Raw genomic sequence first — 15,765 nt, forward strand, 5'->3', positions numbered from 1 at the left:
TTTGGATGTAGTACACAAATCCCTTTAGTAGAAGACTTATGAGCAGTTAAATTATCACATATCTGCAACTCGATATGTGTGTGGATACAAAACATGCATCTATGTACACACTCTTCTAATTGAATCTCAGATTATTCATCATGAAAAATCAAATTTTGCAGACACTTATGTTTCTATCTGCTGTGGCACCTTAAAATATCTGATAAGGGAAGTCGCTCTCCTTTGAGTTGAGCCATTTTATCTCCCACAGAGCCTTCATAAAGTTTCATAACTATGCAAATCTGCACAAATTTGAAACGGATTTTTGGTCAAGATGGCAGAGCTTATCACATTGTCAGTATGTGCACACACGTTCACCAAATTGAATCTATTAATGAATCTACTAACCAAACCAACCAAAACACACCAATCAAAAAAGTCAAATAATTCAGTAACAATGTGATCTTAAATATGCTTGTGAAAGGCATTACCTTCTCACGAATTACAGATAGACCATATGGCCAACACACATGTTGTTTTTCCTGACACTTGTAAAACACATTCTGAAATTTTTCCATAAAAGGCTGAGCTTGTTCTTCACTCGTGAACTTTAACATCTTAACAGCCACTTCCTGTGGTTCATCATGACCCCCTGCATAATGAAGAGTTGCAATCCACATATCACCAAAAGGACCCCTGCCAATTCTATGAGTAATCCTTAAGGCTCCAGGGTCAATCCAGGGATTGGATTGGATGGGTAGTGCTGCAACAGTCCTAAGACTTTCATCTCCTTCCAAAAATTCATATTCAAAAGTGGATTTGGATGGAGATGAAGAACCAGTATGGCTGCTCATATTATACTCCTATATAAATCCAAACCTGTTTCAAGGAAAAATAGAGGTGTAATTAGTGTCAACCTCAAAAATTCTCCCAAAAGCCTTGACATAGAACCATGAGCTAGGAATGAAATGATTGTTCACCTGAAGAAGACGGATAAATTTGCCACGACATAAAACAATCAAATGCATCATCACATAAAAAACTATGTATTTGACTTCTAAAGATTTAAAAATGAAAAATAGAAAAAGCAAACATTGATACAAAATTATTGCAGTAACTTATATGCACTATTAGTAGGAACTCTCAAGTGATCATGCACCCCTCTCATTCAGCAAAATGTATTTTTGTGTTTCATGAGAAGACCTTCCCAAACAGTATAATCTGACACATATTACACTAAATCTGGAAAATATAATGCGATAAAGCAGTATTATACCAGCTGACCATCTCTACATACAAATCTTATCAACCTTAATGATATTATTAAGGGTGGTCCCCAAATCCTCACACTATAAACACATCAATGAGTTCAATTTACACTCTTCAACAAATAATTGGTATTTTTGTATCAAACATTCAAAGCCATAGAGGTTGCCATTAACATATAAACAGTATTCTCCTTACTACTTTATTGCTTATTAACAAATATTTACACAAAACATTACTATTTAAATAGTTTATTTTTAATTTTCATAAGATTTGGTTATTTTCTGAAAGCATTCACATACATGCAGTTCCAAACTACCCTTTACACAAGCTTGTCTACATAAATCATTTCACAAAGGTAAAAAATTTGACACACTATCTACTCCTTTTCACGGGTAGTTCTGCTGCTATTGATTCTGATCAGAAATTCCAATATTTTATATTGACACTTCAACTAGATGTGACCTAGTGTCAGCATCCCAGATATCAGAAGATCTGATCCAATGGTAACTGAAGCAAAGGATCAGTGAACACTATTCTTCATAAACCCAATTAATTTTATTCAAGAATCCCTCTTGCAAACAAATTAGCACCAGCTAAGAATCTGGGGTGAGTAAAAGAAACCATGACAAAGTATCAATAATTATTAGCCAAAGTTAAGAACTCACATAATTCACAATAAAGCTGCTGTTCCAACCATACTCCTATAAATTAATTGTTGTATTAGTATAAAACCAACATTTGATAAAATTAAAGTATTGCAGTTAGTTGTTAAGCTCAAAGTTAAAACATAAATGTTATATTCATTTGTGACAATGTAACCATTGATTTAATTATGTTGAAAAGAAGAAATCAAAGGGCCTAAAAATACAATTTGCACAAAACAAAGATTTAAGTTGTTGTCGGTAAAAACTATATTACAGCCAATGGTAGAGTTAGTATCCAAAAGGTTGTGTGACGGTTGAGTCACCCCTTTGGAAGTATATGTACATCATCCAAATGGATTTATGGATCATCATTGTAATTGGAATTGCATATCTGCTTATATGAATAAAGTATCTTTGTGCTACATTCTAGTCTATTAATGCGATAAGTATCCGTTTACCCTATACGGTAAACATTTGGCGTCGTTGCCAGTCGAACTTGGTACAAAAGAGGTGATATGAAGATTAATGCCAATTTTTTTCAATAAAGATAGGAATAAATAAAAGACAAGGATGATATACACACAGCACGAGAAGCATTAATTCTAACACAACAGGCGGAGTGAAGACAAAAGTTTCAACAACTTGCCAACGGGCACTGAGAGGGTGAAGGAGCACTGACCGACGGAGTGCATTCACCTAGCAAACCGAGGAGTGTAGAGAACTTGCTTGAGTAAACTTGACAGAGATTGAATCTGGTAGAAGAGACAAGGGAGGAGTTACTAAATTTGTATACGCCAAGGGTAGAGAATTCAAACTGAAGGGAAGGAACCTACATGGCTCGAGGTGTCGAAAGAGCACAAGTGTGGGGTGAACTCTTCGTTCCTGATACACCTGACGAACGAGTACAAGTTGACTAATAATTGGGACAATCCTCTTGAATCCTATATCAGTATTATGAACTTCTTCTTACTATTTTTTGTACTAAGATACAACACAAACTACTTCATCTCAATTTAATACCACCAAGTTTATTCAAATTACCAACACTCTTTGTTAGACAATATCCTTCATATTACTTTTGTTAAAAATGTCGATGATGCAATGTATATGGAACCCACTAAAATTGTTGACTTGTTTGGTACTGTTCTTCTAATGTTTGAATGGGAGTGAATTTAATACATATGTTGCCTTCACATAGTTTCCATATTATTTGGGAAAAATCTAGGTTGTCTATTGTTAATATTATTAATGTATTTTCTACACCTTATTGGTAATGAAGAAAGGTATCCTTTCCCTCTCAATATGAAATCTGATAATGTGTGTGTGTGTGTGTCTTGCTTAATTCTCAAATCTGTAGGTTACGATCACAGGTATGTGAACTGCCACCTTTATTTATAGACTGTGATACCTATGATAACCTCCAATCTCAATGCTTTGAACTTATATTCTGATCATATCATTTGTTGCAATCTGCAAGTCTTAGCTCTGTCTTTCTACCGCTGGTTTGATGATGTATTTTTGCATTAATAGTAGTATTGTCTCTAAGAGATGAATTGAGTTCCCTCAGCCCGAGTAGCCAAATAGACCAGTGTTTGAGTGTATGTTGCTCCAAAGATGCCCTCTGCTCGACTCCTTGAATTTGGTCTTCCAATATTCTTGATTTGTTCACTATCCTTTCCAGAATGCTGACTGGTATCAAACAGGCCGATGTGTTTCTTAGAGATTTCGATCTTCCTTTAGTAATGGAGAATAAGGAAGAGGAAGTATCTACGTTTTGATATAGGGAATGCTGAGCTGGATGCTATATTTATCTTGGAATGATTTCCTCCTCTATGGCTGCAAACTATACCTTACATATTCTGCCAAGATGATTTACGGTGAAGATAGAGTATATTGACCCCCCTTTTCCATCAAGACTTCTCTTCTGCTAGATGACTGAGATTTCACAGGGGGGGACATAATTAGTAATTCATCCCTTGTGGTAAATTTTTGCATTCACTGAGGCAATGATGAGACGATCTGTATTCTTCTTCCAACTGCTGATATGTTCTCTTCACACCCTTTGATTCAATCAGTCCTCCCAGGATGATTTTCAATATGCTATCCCTTCCCTATATATGTGTATAGATCAAAGGTCGTGACCATTCATATATTGGTTCGGTTTATATTACAATATTTGATCAATATAATTTTAGTGAAAATATATAATTAAGATAGTTACTAAATTCACATAATCATGAATAATAATAATAATATGTTTATTATTAATTATATATTTATTAAAGAATTTATCTATATTTTATTCAATGGATATAACATTATATTATATCAATTTGATAAAAATGATAAACTATGTTATTATACTTATTTATTATTATTGTTATTTATTAAATTCAATCTTAGAAATAGATATTATTATTTATTTAACTTTATTGAATGCAATTATAATTATAATATAACTATTTATTTATTCCTTATATTAACTCTATTATTAAAATTGATCTTGGAAATGGGGACATTACAGAAGACCTCTTCACACCACAGAGTAACACGATTGTTTGAAGTAGCACGGTTGTGCAGAACAACACAGGGGCTCAGAACAGCATGGGTGCGCAGCAGAACAACGTAGGTGCCCAATAGAACAAGACAGGTGCACAGTAGAACAACACGGGTGCGCAACAGAACATCGCGGGTGCGCAACAAGTACCGCAAATACAGAAGAAATTAACAATGGTAGGACCAAAGGAAAAATTGCCGAAATTTAATGGCAATGGGACGGTCGGTCCACTGAGACATTGTAAAACATGTGAAACAATCTAGACTACGAATGGTGTAACGGATCAGGATGGCTTGGTCCGACAGTTTCCAACTACCCAATGGGGTGTACCGATCGATTGGTTTTCAGACACCGACCCGAAGAACTTAAGAACATGGATGGACATAAAGAAAGAATTCATAGTAGAGTTTTGACTACTCAGGGATGATAACGAGATAGCAACGAAAATCCATAGTACCAAATAAGGCAAGAATGAAACAATCTATGTATATGCAAGGAGGTGAAGGAGCTGGTAGGAAAGATGGAAAGCCAACCAACACATGGGTTGAAGAAAAGGTGGTTCGTCAAAGGGTTATGACCATCACTGCAGAAAAAGATTCATCCTCCAAAAGCAGCAGCGACGAGGAATCAAGTAAAGAGGTTCGAGCACTACAGGACATGCTACATATGATGAAAGAGTTCAAAAACATGAAAAAGAATCCTGGCCAAGTGAGAGAAGGGGAACTGTGCTGTACGGATTCTAAGGAGGGTCACACAAAGGGCTCCTATCTTAAGAACCAATTTTGTGATATCTGTCAAATTGTGGGACATTCCACCAAGGAATGCCCGTTCAATATGTAAACCAAGGGAAACCAACAAGTACTACTAATGCAAGAAGTATCCACCTCGGAAGCGGGAATGAATACGAAAAATGATGCAGCAACCTTAGAAGGGTATCGAAACAACAACTGACGTGGACGAGGTGGTGACAACAATAATGGGGGCCGAAGTCATACAGTATGATTCGAGTGGACGGCCAATGATACAATGTCGTGTGGGCAACCTCTAGGGCCACTTCGCCAGAGACTATACTACAAAGGGAACACCGCAACTGTTGTGCAAATGGTGTGGCCCTAGAGACCATGAGGGTGAAACTGTTATGTATAGAAACATGTGATGAAGAGACATTAGCTATCACTCGCGCGCAAGCGAAAACGTATCCGGATCTGGAAGAGGAAAAGAAAAAGGTTGCAACAAGCGCAAACAAAATTAGAAAAAGAAATGGAGGCTGAAAAATCGCAAACAAAGGACACTGTTGGCACCTCAAGGAGGAACCAGGCAGAACAAAATATCATACGGCAGGCAATGCAAGTTGAGGTTCCCATTAAGCTGAATGACCTTCTAACAATGCCTCAATTATGGACTGCAATCTTGAACAAGACACCATCCCCACTGGCGATGGAAGAGCCACAAAAAGACGCACAAGGTGGAAGCGGAACGACCATAGCGGACCCAATGCTACTTGTGCTCACCACAGGAAGACACCTTGTAGTAGTGGAGATGGGTAATTCTCGGAACCATCCTCATGGACATCATCATAGATGGAGGGTCAGGAGTGAATGTACTGCCAGAAGGAACATGGAAGAAGTTGGGGCAACCTATGTTATGGCCACCTACATTCCAATTGCTCACCGTCGATCAACACGGGATCAAACCCCTAGGGACTCTGATGGCACAACCAGTAACGATCGGGACACAACCATTCTTACTAGACTTCGTGGTTATTCCATTGGAAAGAAAAGGGAAAGATGTCATTCTCAAATGGGGCAGGCTAATACAGGCGAAAGTAAAACAAGAATGGTAAAAAAACGCTCCGTCCATAGAGGTCGTAGATTTGTAATTGACTTACATACATAGATGCTAGGAGAGGAGGCAACATCATCAGATTTAGAAGGCGAAGGAGGTGACGAAGAGAAGAAACGAATGGAACCCAACGAAGAAGGAATTCTAAGACTAGAAGGAGGGCAACAATGACAACCTGGGTTCGGTGAACGACCTACTCCATTGGCAAATGGAGGACTATGAGCTCTTTCCGAGCTGTCACATGTTAGGGGTCGAGGAAGGTAATAAAGGAGAGGAAAATGAATTCCCGAAGGAATATAGAGAAGTGAAAGGAGAGGCGCAGATAAACGAAACACCTACACATACATTTAGTGAGGAAAAGCCTATTAAATACAAAGAACCCACAGTAAACACGATGAACTTGGGAGACGAGGCTAACCCGAAAAATATATTTGTAGGGGATCACTGGAATCCAATCCTGAAAGTAGCAGCATTTAAAATATTTATGGAATATAAGGATGTTTTTGCGTGGACGTATAAGGACCTAAAAAGGGTACCATCGGAATTATGCGTCCACCACATCCCACTAATAGGAGCAGTACCCGTACGGATGCAACCTACCAGATGAACAAAAATGATGTTGAACGTGTTACAAATGAGATTAATCAGATGCTTGAAGCAAGCATTATTTTTAGGGTACAAACGAGTGAGTGGGTATCCCCAATCGTGATATCTCTAAAAAAAGACACCACTTAGATAAGAATATGTGTAGACTTTCGATGCTTGAATGCAGTAACGATTAAGGACCCGTTTCCCATACCATTTACTGACACTATTTTGGAGGAAGTGGCAGGGCATGAGATTTATTCATTCATGGATGGGTTTTCTGGAGACAACCAGATATCCATCGTAGAAGAAGATAGTAAAATGTCTCAAACAGATATTTGCTCTACTGTTGCTATAATGTTTGATTATATAAATTATATTTTCTTGTAGATTTTTCTTTGATCTTATAGAGCTAGACAGAAGTTGTAGAAGAATGTTGTTTCTTTTTGTATTTTTCAGAATAAAGGTATTACAACGAATAAATAACAATAATAGATAAAATAGAAGTAATAGAAATCATATGCAGCAATACATACTATTCTGGAAATGATTCTAAAACCGTACCAGCAAAGTCTGATTTATTTCAAAATAGTACCAATACAGATGTACTCCAAACAAGGTTGACACCAGCTGAAGATGGGAACTAACTACAACCAACCAAGTTCAAATGCTAGAGCCCAAGCTGCTACAATAAAACAACTCCAGTTTGCTGCAAATAAACACTCCAGAATTCCTCCTACGAGCTACTATAAAGAAAAGTTAGGCTGAACCAAAGTGGCTGCCTTCCCTATAAATCCACTCCTTGCAAAGTGTGACTGCAATACTACAAATTGATCCTCTGTTGTGATCAAACTGTATGCATAAGAACCTTCAAATCTGATCTTGTTGAGGGCTACATCCCAACAAATCTGCTCTCAACACTAGGGTTTGCGTCCTAAGTGAGGAATGCTCTTCCATAGCAATGGCGTCCAAAATAGGTTGACAAAATGATAAAGATTCTCACCTTTAGGTTACCATCTCCTTATATCCCCTCTCCAAGGCAAATCGAACCCTAAAAGAACCCTAAAGTGGATTTCATTTAAACTTTATAATATAACATTATTTCCCCAATAAAGGCATCCAAATAGAAGGAAATTATTACTTTATTAATGACAAATAGCTCCAAGCATCAAACAAGTCCCAGCAAGTGATAATCAAATAGTAGAGACGGAGTTCTTTCCAACAAGCTATCACACAGGCAAATCGATCCAAATGGAGCCAGAAAACTCCTAATTACTCCAAAATGGCTAAAAACTTAGCTTTATTTAAATTATTAAAATGCTAACTTAGGAGAATATTTAAATATATTAAAATATTCCCCAAGTAGCCAAGGAACAACCCAAACACCTTTAAAACATGAAACTAAGTTTGTCACCTACCTGTGACTAATGCCGGACAACTTGGGCCAACTAGCAGTCTCACCCTCAAATCTACGAATACTCCTAAAAAATGGGGAACACACCCAAATCTCCTGAAATTGAGACCAGGGGATGATCTCATAGAACCTCAATTCTGGAAATGTTACCACATCCTAAAAGATACTACATCCTAAAATCAAGGAACTGCTCTCAACTAATCTACTACTGCTTGTAATACCAAATCTAGACGCTGAAAACCCTGATTGAGTCCCTAATCACCACTGCCAGCCTACGAGACTCCATAATAGGCTAACTCTCATGTCACTACTAGATAAAGCTAAAGAGGGGACATGACAAATAGGCTCAAAACAACCTTCATAGTAGATGGGGTATTCACTTACAACAGAATGTCGTTCGGTCTATGCAATGCCCAAGCAACGTTTCAAAGAATTATCCTGCACATCTTCGACAAGATGTCAGTCGGAAGCTTCAAAGCATTTTTGGACGATTGGTCAATTTTTAGTGCAAAGGACAAGCATTTGACCGCTCTCAAGGAATGCATGGAAAGACGTAGACAAGTACAACTATCACTAAACCTAAAAAGTGTAGATTTATGGTACTCTAGGGGAAACTGTTGGGACACATCGTATGCAAAGCAGGATTAAAGATGGATTCTAACAAAGTCCAGGTAATCCTGGAAATGCCACCTTCAACAAATGTGACTGAGGTAAAATCATTCTTGTGAAACATAGGATATTACCGAGGGTTCATTAAGAACTTTGCCAAAATATCTTACCTACTTGATAAACTAACCTGTGACTGAGGTAAAATCATTCTTGTGACACATAGGATATTATCGAAGGTTCATTAAGAACTTTGCCAAAATATCTTACCCGCTCGATAAACTAACCTACAAGGGAGAACCATACAAATGGAAAATAGTGCAAAATGAAGCCTTTGAGGGACTAAAAACAATATTAGCCACAGCAACTATCCTAGCTTATCTGAACTGGGAGAAGGAGTTCCATGTACATGTCGACGCATCGAACTACGCAATTGGAGCAACATTGACACAGACAGGTGATCACGGATTGGACCATCCAGTGTACTTTGCAAGTAGGCTATTGTCAAAGCAAAAAAGAATTATAGTACAACAGAGCGGGAGACTCTCAGAATGGTGTACATGGTGCAGAAGTTTAGACACTACCTACTAGCGACTCCATTCATATTCTACGTAGATCATCAAGCCCTGTATATCTCGTGAACAAACCGATCATCCAAGGACGGACAAGCAGATGGTTACTACTGTTGCAGGAGTTTACATTTAAAATTGTTGTACGGCCTAGGAAAAGCCATGTAAGTGCGGATCATTTCTCGAAGATCAAATTAGGAGAACTGTCGAAAGGAGTCAACGATGAGTTCCCCGATGCACAACTATTCCAGATTGTCGTACTACCATCCTAGTATGCAAGTATCGGGGAATATCTTTCGACGAGGCAATTTTCTAGGGAAATGCCCCCAAGCGAAAGGAGAAAACTGGTTTTGCGAAGTCAAACATTCCAATTGATTAACGGGTTGTTGTATAAGATGGGCCCCGACCAAATTTTACGACGATGTATTCTAGAGGAAGAAATTCCAAAGGTATTTAAGGAAGCACACGAAGGACCTGCAGGAGGACATATGGGGACAGCTACAACTGCACAGAAGATGCTTTTGGCAGGATTATGGTGGCCAACCGTGCACAACGATGTTAGGGAGTGGGTTGTTGCATGTGATACATGTCAAAGGGTTGGGAAGCCACTCTAGAGGGATTTCATGCCTCTAAACCCTTCACACACGCAAGAATTATTTGAACGCTGGGGGTTGGACTTTGTTGGACCCCTCAAGATGAGCAAAACTCGAAAATGCAGGTACATTGTGGTGGCAACAGAGTCCCTTACCAGGTGGGTAGAGGCGCAGGCCCTACCAAACAACTCTGCAGTGAGCATGGCAAGATTCATCTACAAGAAAATCATCACAAGGTACAGGATCCCGATACAATTGACAAGCGACTGTGGGGGACATTTTGTCAATTATGTCATTCGGCTACTGACCACAAAATTCACAATATACCATTCTCTATCAAGCCGATATTATCCTAGAGCAAACGAACAAGCAGAAGCCACAAATAAAATCTTGGTTGCAGTAATCTACAAATCTTGCGCAGTTGAAGGAGAGGATTGAGAGAAAAAGCTGCCATCGACATTATGGGCATACCATACCTCTTACAAAGTCACCACGGGACACTATTCCAGCTGATGTATGGGCAGGAAGCCATAGTACCAACAAAGTTCATGGTACCAACTTTGAGAATAGCGATTGAAAACAAGTTGGGAAATATGGAAAGTCTCAGAGAAAGATTGTACAACTTGAATAAACTTGACAAATGACAATTACAAGCATAATGAGCCACCAAACTTTCACAATGTAGACGCAAGGTATGGCACGACAAGCACTTGAAACTAAATAGATTCCAACCACGCCAATTAGTTTCAAAATATAATGGGCGCAACAAAATCAAACCGAGCAAATTTAAGGTGAAGTGGGTCGGGCCATATAAAATTCGTGAAGTGGGCGATAATGGAGCAATAAAGCTATGGACGTTGGATGGAAAGGAGGTGATAGAGACAGTAAATGGGTCAAAACTAAAAATCTACCATGAAAGAAAAAGGTTCTGGGAGAAAAGGAGACTCCCTAGAACGAATAACTCAGAGGCAGTATAAAGGTATAATAATAAGTACTAAAATATATATATATACAAGAATACTAAATAAATAAAAATAGTTAATTATAATAAGTATGTACAAAAGTGAACAAGAGGAAAGAGTATAGTAGTAGGACCAGGAGAAGGGCACCGTATAGAAAGACTTGCAAGCTTGAAGAGACCATCCTACCATATACCGTACGACCCCCCAAAAGGAGATAAACTCTACAATAATACAACCAATGAAACGAGTAAGGAATGAAAACATACCGTGCGGTTATTGGAGAAAGTGAAGCAGGAAAACATTTCATTTATTTTGGGTCGTACACCATACGGACATAGAAGACAAAGTACATTATACTGTATGGAACTGGCAAAGGAGCGCACCATAGTCTGGGGGCATAGAGAGTAAGCGAGTTCACCGTGCGACTTAACACATAAAGATACCAAAAGGTGTTGTGCGACCTTATATGAGGAAAATAGCGTTACCGTACTACCTTAAATAGGCATCGTATGGTGGCAAGGATACATAATACCAAACCATACAACACTATCAACATCAAGAGCTAGTAGCATCAGGATACCATATATCTCATACAACAGCAAGGAAAGCACGTCGTACGATCATACAACACGATAAAAGTCAATCCACAGAGGTCGTACAGCCATACCTAGCACAAGTAAAAGACTCATAGAGAGAAGAGGAGAGAAAGGAGAGGAGGGAAAGCACCATATAAAGCATAGAAGGTGAAGGGATCACCACAGTACGAACATTGTACGGACCTGGAGAGGCCTACACTAAAAGTAAAGTCATTGTGTAACTTGGACATTGCACGGCTACTGTACGGCTGGAATCGACTAGCATTAGAAAGAGTGGACTCACACAGAAGATTGGTAGACATAGGTATGGTAGTTGTGAAACTGTTCAACCATTTTCATTTTGGCCAAACAAAAGAAAAAGAAAGGACGGTCATGAAAAGTGCAAGGATGAAGGCTTGGAAGAAAAAATTAGAAGATTCAACTAGTAAGGTACAATAGTTGTGAAACCGTTCAACCGCTTTTGTTTTGGGCAAACAAAAGAAAAAGAAAGGACAGTCATAGAGAGTGCAGGGAAGAGGGCCTAGAAGAAAAAATTAGAAGATTCAGCCAGTAGCACAATGAACAGGAACGTACAGCCTTTACCATCGGGAGTGTGTATTATGGGAAGTACAAGCAAAAAGAAGGCAAGGGCACAAGTACAGCCGGCTGCAACTACGCACCTCACACCCCAAAATGTGACGTTCGAGGGTTTGAACGGGTTGGAGTGTAGGAAGTGTTGGCAGGAGACCTCGAATGACCATTTTGCGAAAGAAAGCATACGAAGGGACATTGCAAATGCCAGTGTTCTGCATTTGCGACTTTGAGGATTTTTTCTGCACCATGCTAGATACCTACAATCGATTCTTGCGAACAAGTTCATTTCTGTATCTGGGATAGGACCTCGTGATATATTTTACAGCGGCAGACTTCACCAGGGTGTTCGGCATACCAAGTCATGCACAGGGAGGGAGAAAATTTAACAAGCCAAAGAAATTAAGTTGAGAAGTGAAGGTGCAGCTAGTAGAACTAGTATGTGGTAAATGGCCTCAGGCAAAAAGAGAAGCCTTAATGGATACTTCGAAGAGAAGAGGATTGAAGAAATCCGATATACAAGAAGGACACGGGCGTTGCCTGATGGACTTGGTAAAAAGTACTCACTGGATCGAGTAGGGCATCAAATATCTCATTCCCACAGGTGAGCATGATGAATAATGTCATGCTTGGCAAAGTATATGATTAGGCATCTTTATTGGCTAAGCGCATGCATGAGTTCATGACATAGCAGCACAAAATATTCTATATGCCACACTATGCCATTGGTCTATTTCTCGACGCCACAACACAAATGATACCTATTGATAGACTGGGGATCAAACCAGGTCCGATAGAACCAGAGGAGCCTTTGATCATGCAGTGGAAGCACCTTGATACTCCAAGAGGGCAAAAGGCCATCAGACAGAAGAGGCTGCGACAGGAGGTAGAGAGCTCAAAGAATGGGAACACTGATAGTGGGTGGCAAGACACATCCTCCGAAGACACTAACAACTCAGAGGAGGAGGTGGAGGATGAGGAGGATGATGAGGATGTCGAGGTTATCACAGCACCACTACCATTATTTCCGAGGTCCCTTGCAGCTACATCTCACTCTCACTTAGTCCTAGTAGATGTTCACATTCTGAGATTTGGACAGTTTAGACAGCCTGTGGTTATAACCCCAGTCACCATAGTAGCTAGACCAGCAGCGCGACCAACACCCTGGCCATCAGCCCAACCAGCATCAGCACCTCCGAGGGTTGCTGAGCCTTCGGTCGACCAAGAGGCTTTGCCAGCTACAGTCGTAGTTCTACTAGAGATAGGGGCTAAGACACATACAACCGCAATTATACCCAATGATGAGGTAGGGACATAAGAGGTTGTGATGGAGGTACCTACACAAGCGGAAGCAGTGGGTTCGAGGACACCCGGATTTCACTTAGATGTAGTGGGATCTGATGCAATAGTGACGATAGACGATGCGTTGTTGACTAGTGAGGATGCTGTAGCCGAGGATTTAAGTGCGCAAGAGCTAAGTGGGTATTTGGGTAGGAGATTCAAAATCAGACCGGTAGCACCAACACTTTTCACTACCTCACCCATGAGAGAAGTACCTGAGGTGACAAATCCTCCAGCCCCAGCAGAGTCATCCTACCCTCACAGTGGAACCACCACCACCCCTACCTCTAACCTGGAGCACGGTTGAGAGGATGTTGGAAGCGGTAGAGATAGCAATGGCTATAGAGCACACCACACCATCTAACTCCTCGACAGCTATGGAGGAGGATATCGAGACATACTTAGCAGATGTACTGACTCGAGGTAGACAAATAGTAGTCTCGGCACAGAGACGCGCCTTGGAGTCGATGGTACAGGAGTTAAAGCAGGTCTTGGCATTTATGCGAGTTGGTTGTCCAACGGCCTTCTCTGTATGTTTCAAGGCAAGAGGATGGCCGAACATAGAGACCCCAGAGATGTGACAGGAGTGGAATACTTAGGAGCCTATGGTGGAGAGTATAATTGAGCAGCTCACGCAAGGGATAGTATAGGTGTATCAAGAGACGTACTATGGTCTGCATAGGAGTGAGGCAGATCAAGTGGCAGCAATAAGGGCTCGGGAGGAGACAACTACCATATTAGCCTCAGTACAAGCGAGTTTGGCCACCCAGCAGGTGGCTTGGGAGGAGCGGGAAACACTCATTGCTGAGAAGGCAGCAGTTGTATCTCAGTTGGGGGATGCGAAGAAAGAATCAGATACAAAAGAAGTGGAGCTCCAAAGGATAGCCGACATGATGAAGAAAGCACTAGAACTCCAAATGTAGGCCAAACTGAATTTGGATGCTCGGATGTAGCAAGTGCCGCAGGCACAACTGAACGAGCTTAGAGCACAGAAGACGTCTACCACACAAGCATTACCAAGGATGTCTACCACACTAAGGACGCATCCCTCTTCTTAGTTTGTTGCGAGACTTGATGTAATTAGTGGTTTTTGATGTGTAAGTTGTCTCTATTTTGTTGTCCGGAGACGACTTTACTTTTTGGGGGTTGATGATGTTGTCAGCAAAAACTATATTATAGGCGACGAGTAGAGTTAGTATCTGAAAGGTTGCGTGACAGTTAAATCACCCCTTCGGGAAGTATATGTACATCGTCCGAATGGATTTATGGATCATTGTAATTGGAATTACATATCTGCTTATATGAATAAAGTATCTTTGTGCTACATTCTAGTCTATTAATGCGATAAGTATTCGTTTACCCTGTACAGTAAACATAAATTTCTTACACAATTATAAATTATGTTACAGATCGGTAAAAATAATTGAAATTGCAATGTATGAAGAAATATATAATTGTCCAATAATGCAATCAGAGTATACTTGTAAAATATAAGTAGCCAAAGGCAATGTTCACATAAATCAGAATAAAGCTTCAGTACAAATCTGTAAATTCATAGAAATAAATCAGCTAATTCAACTATGTCTCTTAATGAATCAGCTAATTCAACTATCTTAATTTAAGAGACATTATAGTTCAAGGCATAGTTTCAAAAATTGGCGATATATTGCCAAACTCATAGTGTTTCGGCTCCAGTTTATAGGCCAAATATATCGCACCATATATTGGCTGTGAAATAAAGGAAAACAATGAAGTGAAATTATTAGAATATATCGTAATCACAATATCGTTGCAAAAAACCGTTGAAAAGTCATCAGTGCTTGCATGTTAGGTTTTATTTGACACAAACAATGTGTTTCGTTTAGTCTTTTTTGACGGTTGTTTGTAGCTCCTTCGAACTTCCATTCGGCGGCTACCTGCATCCGGCAACAACAAATTTGCATGAAAAATGCAATTTAGACTCTGCAATAGTTGACATTTCCTGCCTTTAGCATTTGCCTACAACAATCAACTTTCTCTACATTCACAATATTTGGCATTCGCAATATTTGTCGACATTGACTTCTAGCCTGCATCCACTTCAAACCATGTATGTTTTTTTTTTAAATGTTTTTGATATATTTATTTAAAATTAAACTTTGTAATGTTTCATTGTTTAAAACTTAATTTTATTTATTTTTAATTAAAACCAATATAAATTTTAGTTTTAATTTTACTGTTTATTATAATTTTGTAATA

At 39.4% G+C, this 15,765-nt stretch overlaps 1 protein-coding gene across 4 annotated transcripts in view; it reads right to left on the reverse strand.

Moving 5' to 3' along the window:
* LOC149534164 (protein KINASE OF THE OUTER CHLOROPLAST MEMBRANE 1-like) overlaps positions 1 to 15,765 on the reverse strand; it is a 117,353-nt gene that overhangs the window by 69,196 nt on the left and 32,392 nt on the right. For all 4 annotated transcript variants that reach the window (XR_016358004.1, XR_016358005.1, XM_089807201.1 and 1 more), the window contains exons 3-4: positions 471 to 858; positions 190 to 281 (exon numbers count right to left, since the gene is read on the reverse strand). Coding sequence is in view for 2 of the 4 variants with exons in the window: in XM_089807201.1 (XP_089663327.1) it covers positions 190 to 281; positions 471 to 833 (455 nt within the window). In the remaining 2 variants the exon portion in view is untranslated. The remainder of the gene's footprint in view (positions 1 to 189; positions 282 to 470; positions 859 to 15,765) is intronic.

This window comes from Cupressus sempervirens, chromosome 10 (assembly GCF_028749045.1).
Source record: "Cupressus sempervirens isolate cs-2001-9-10 chromosome 10, ASM2874904v1, whole genome shotgun sequence".
NCBI lineage: Eukaryota > Viridiplantae > Streptophyta > Pinopsida > Cupressales > Cupressaceae > Cupressus > Cupressus sempervirens.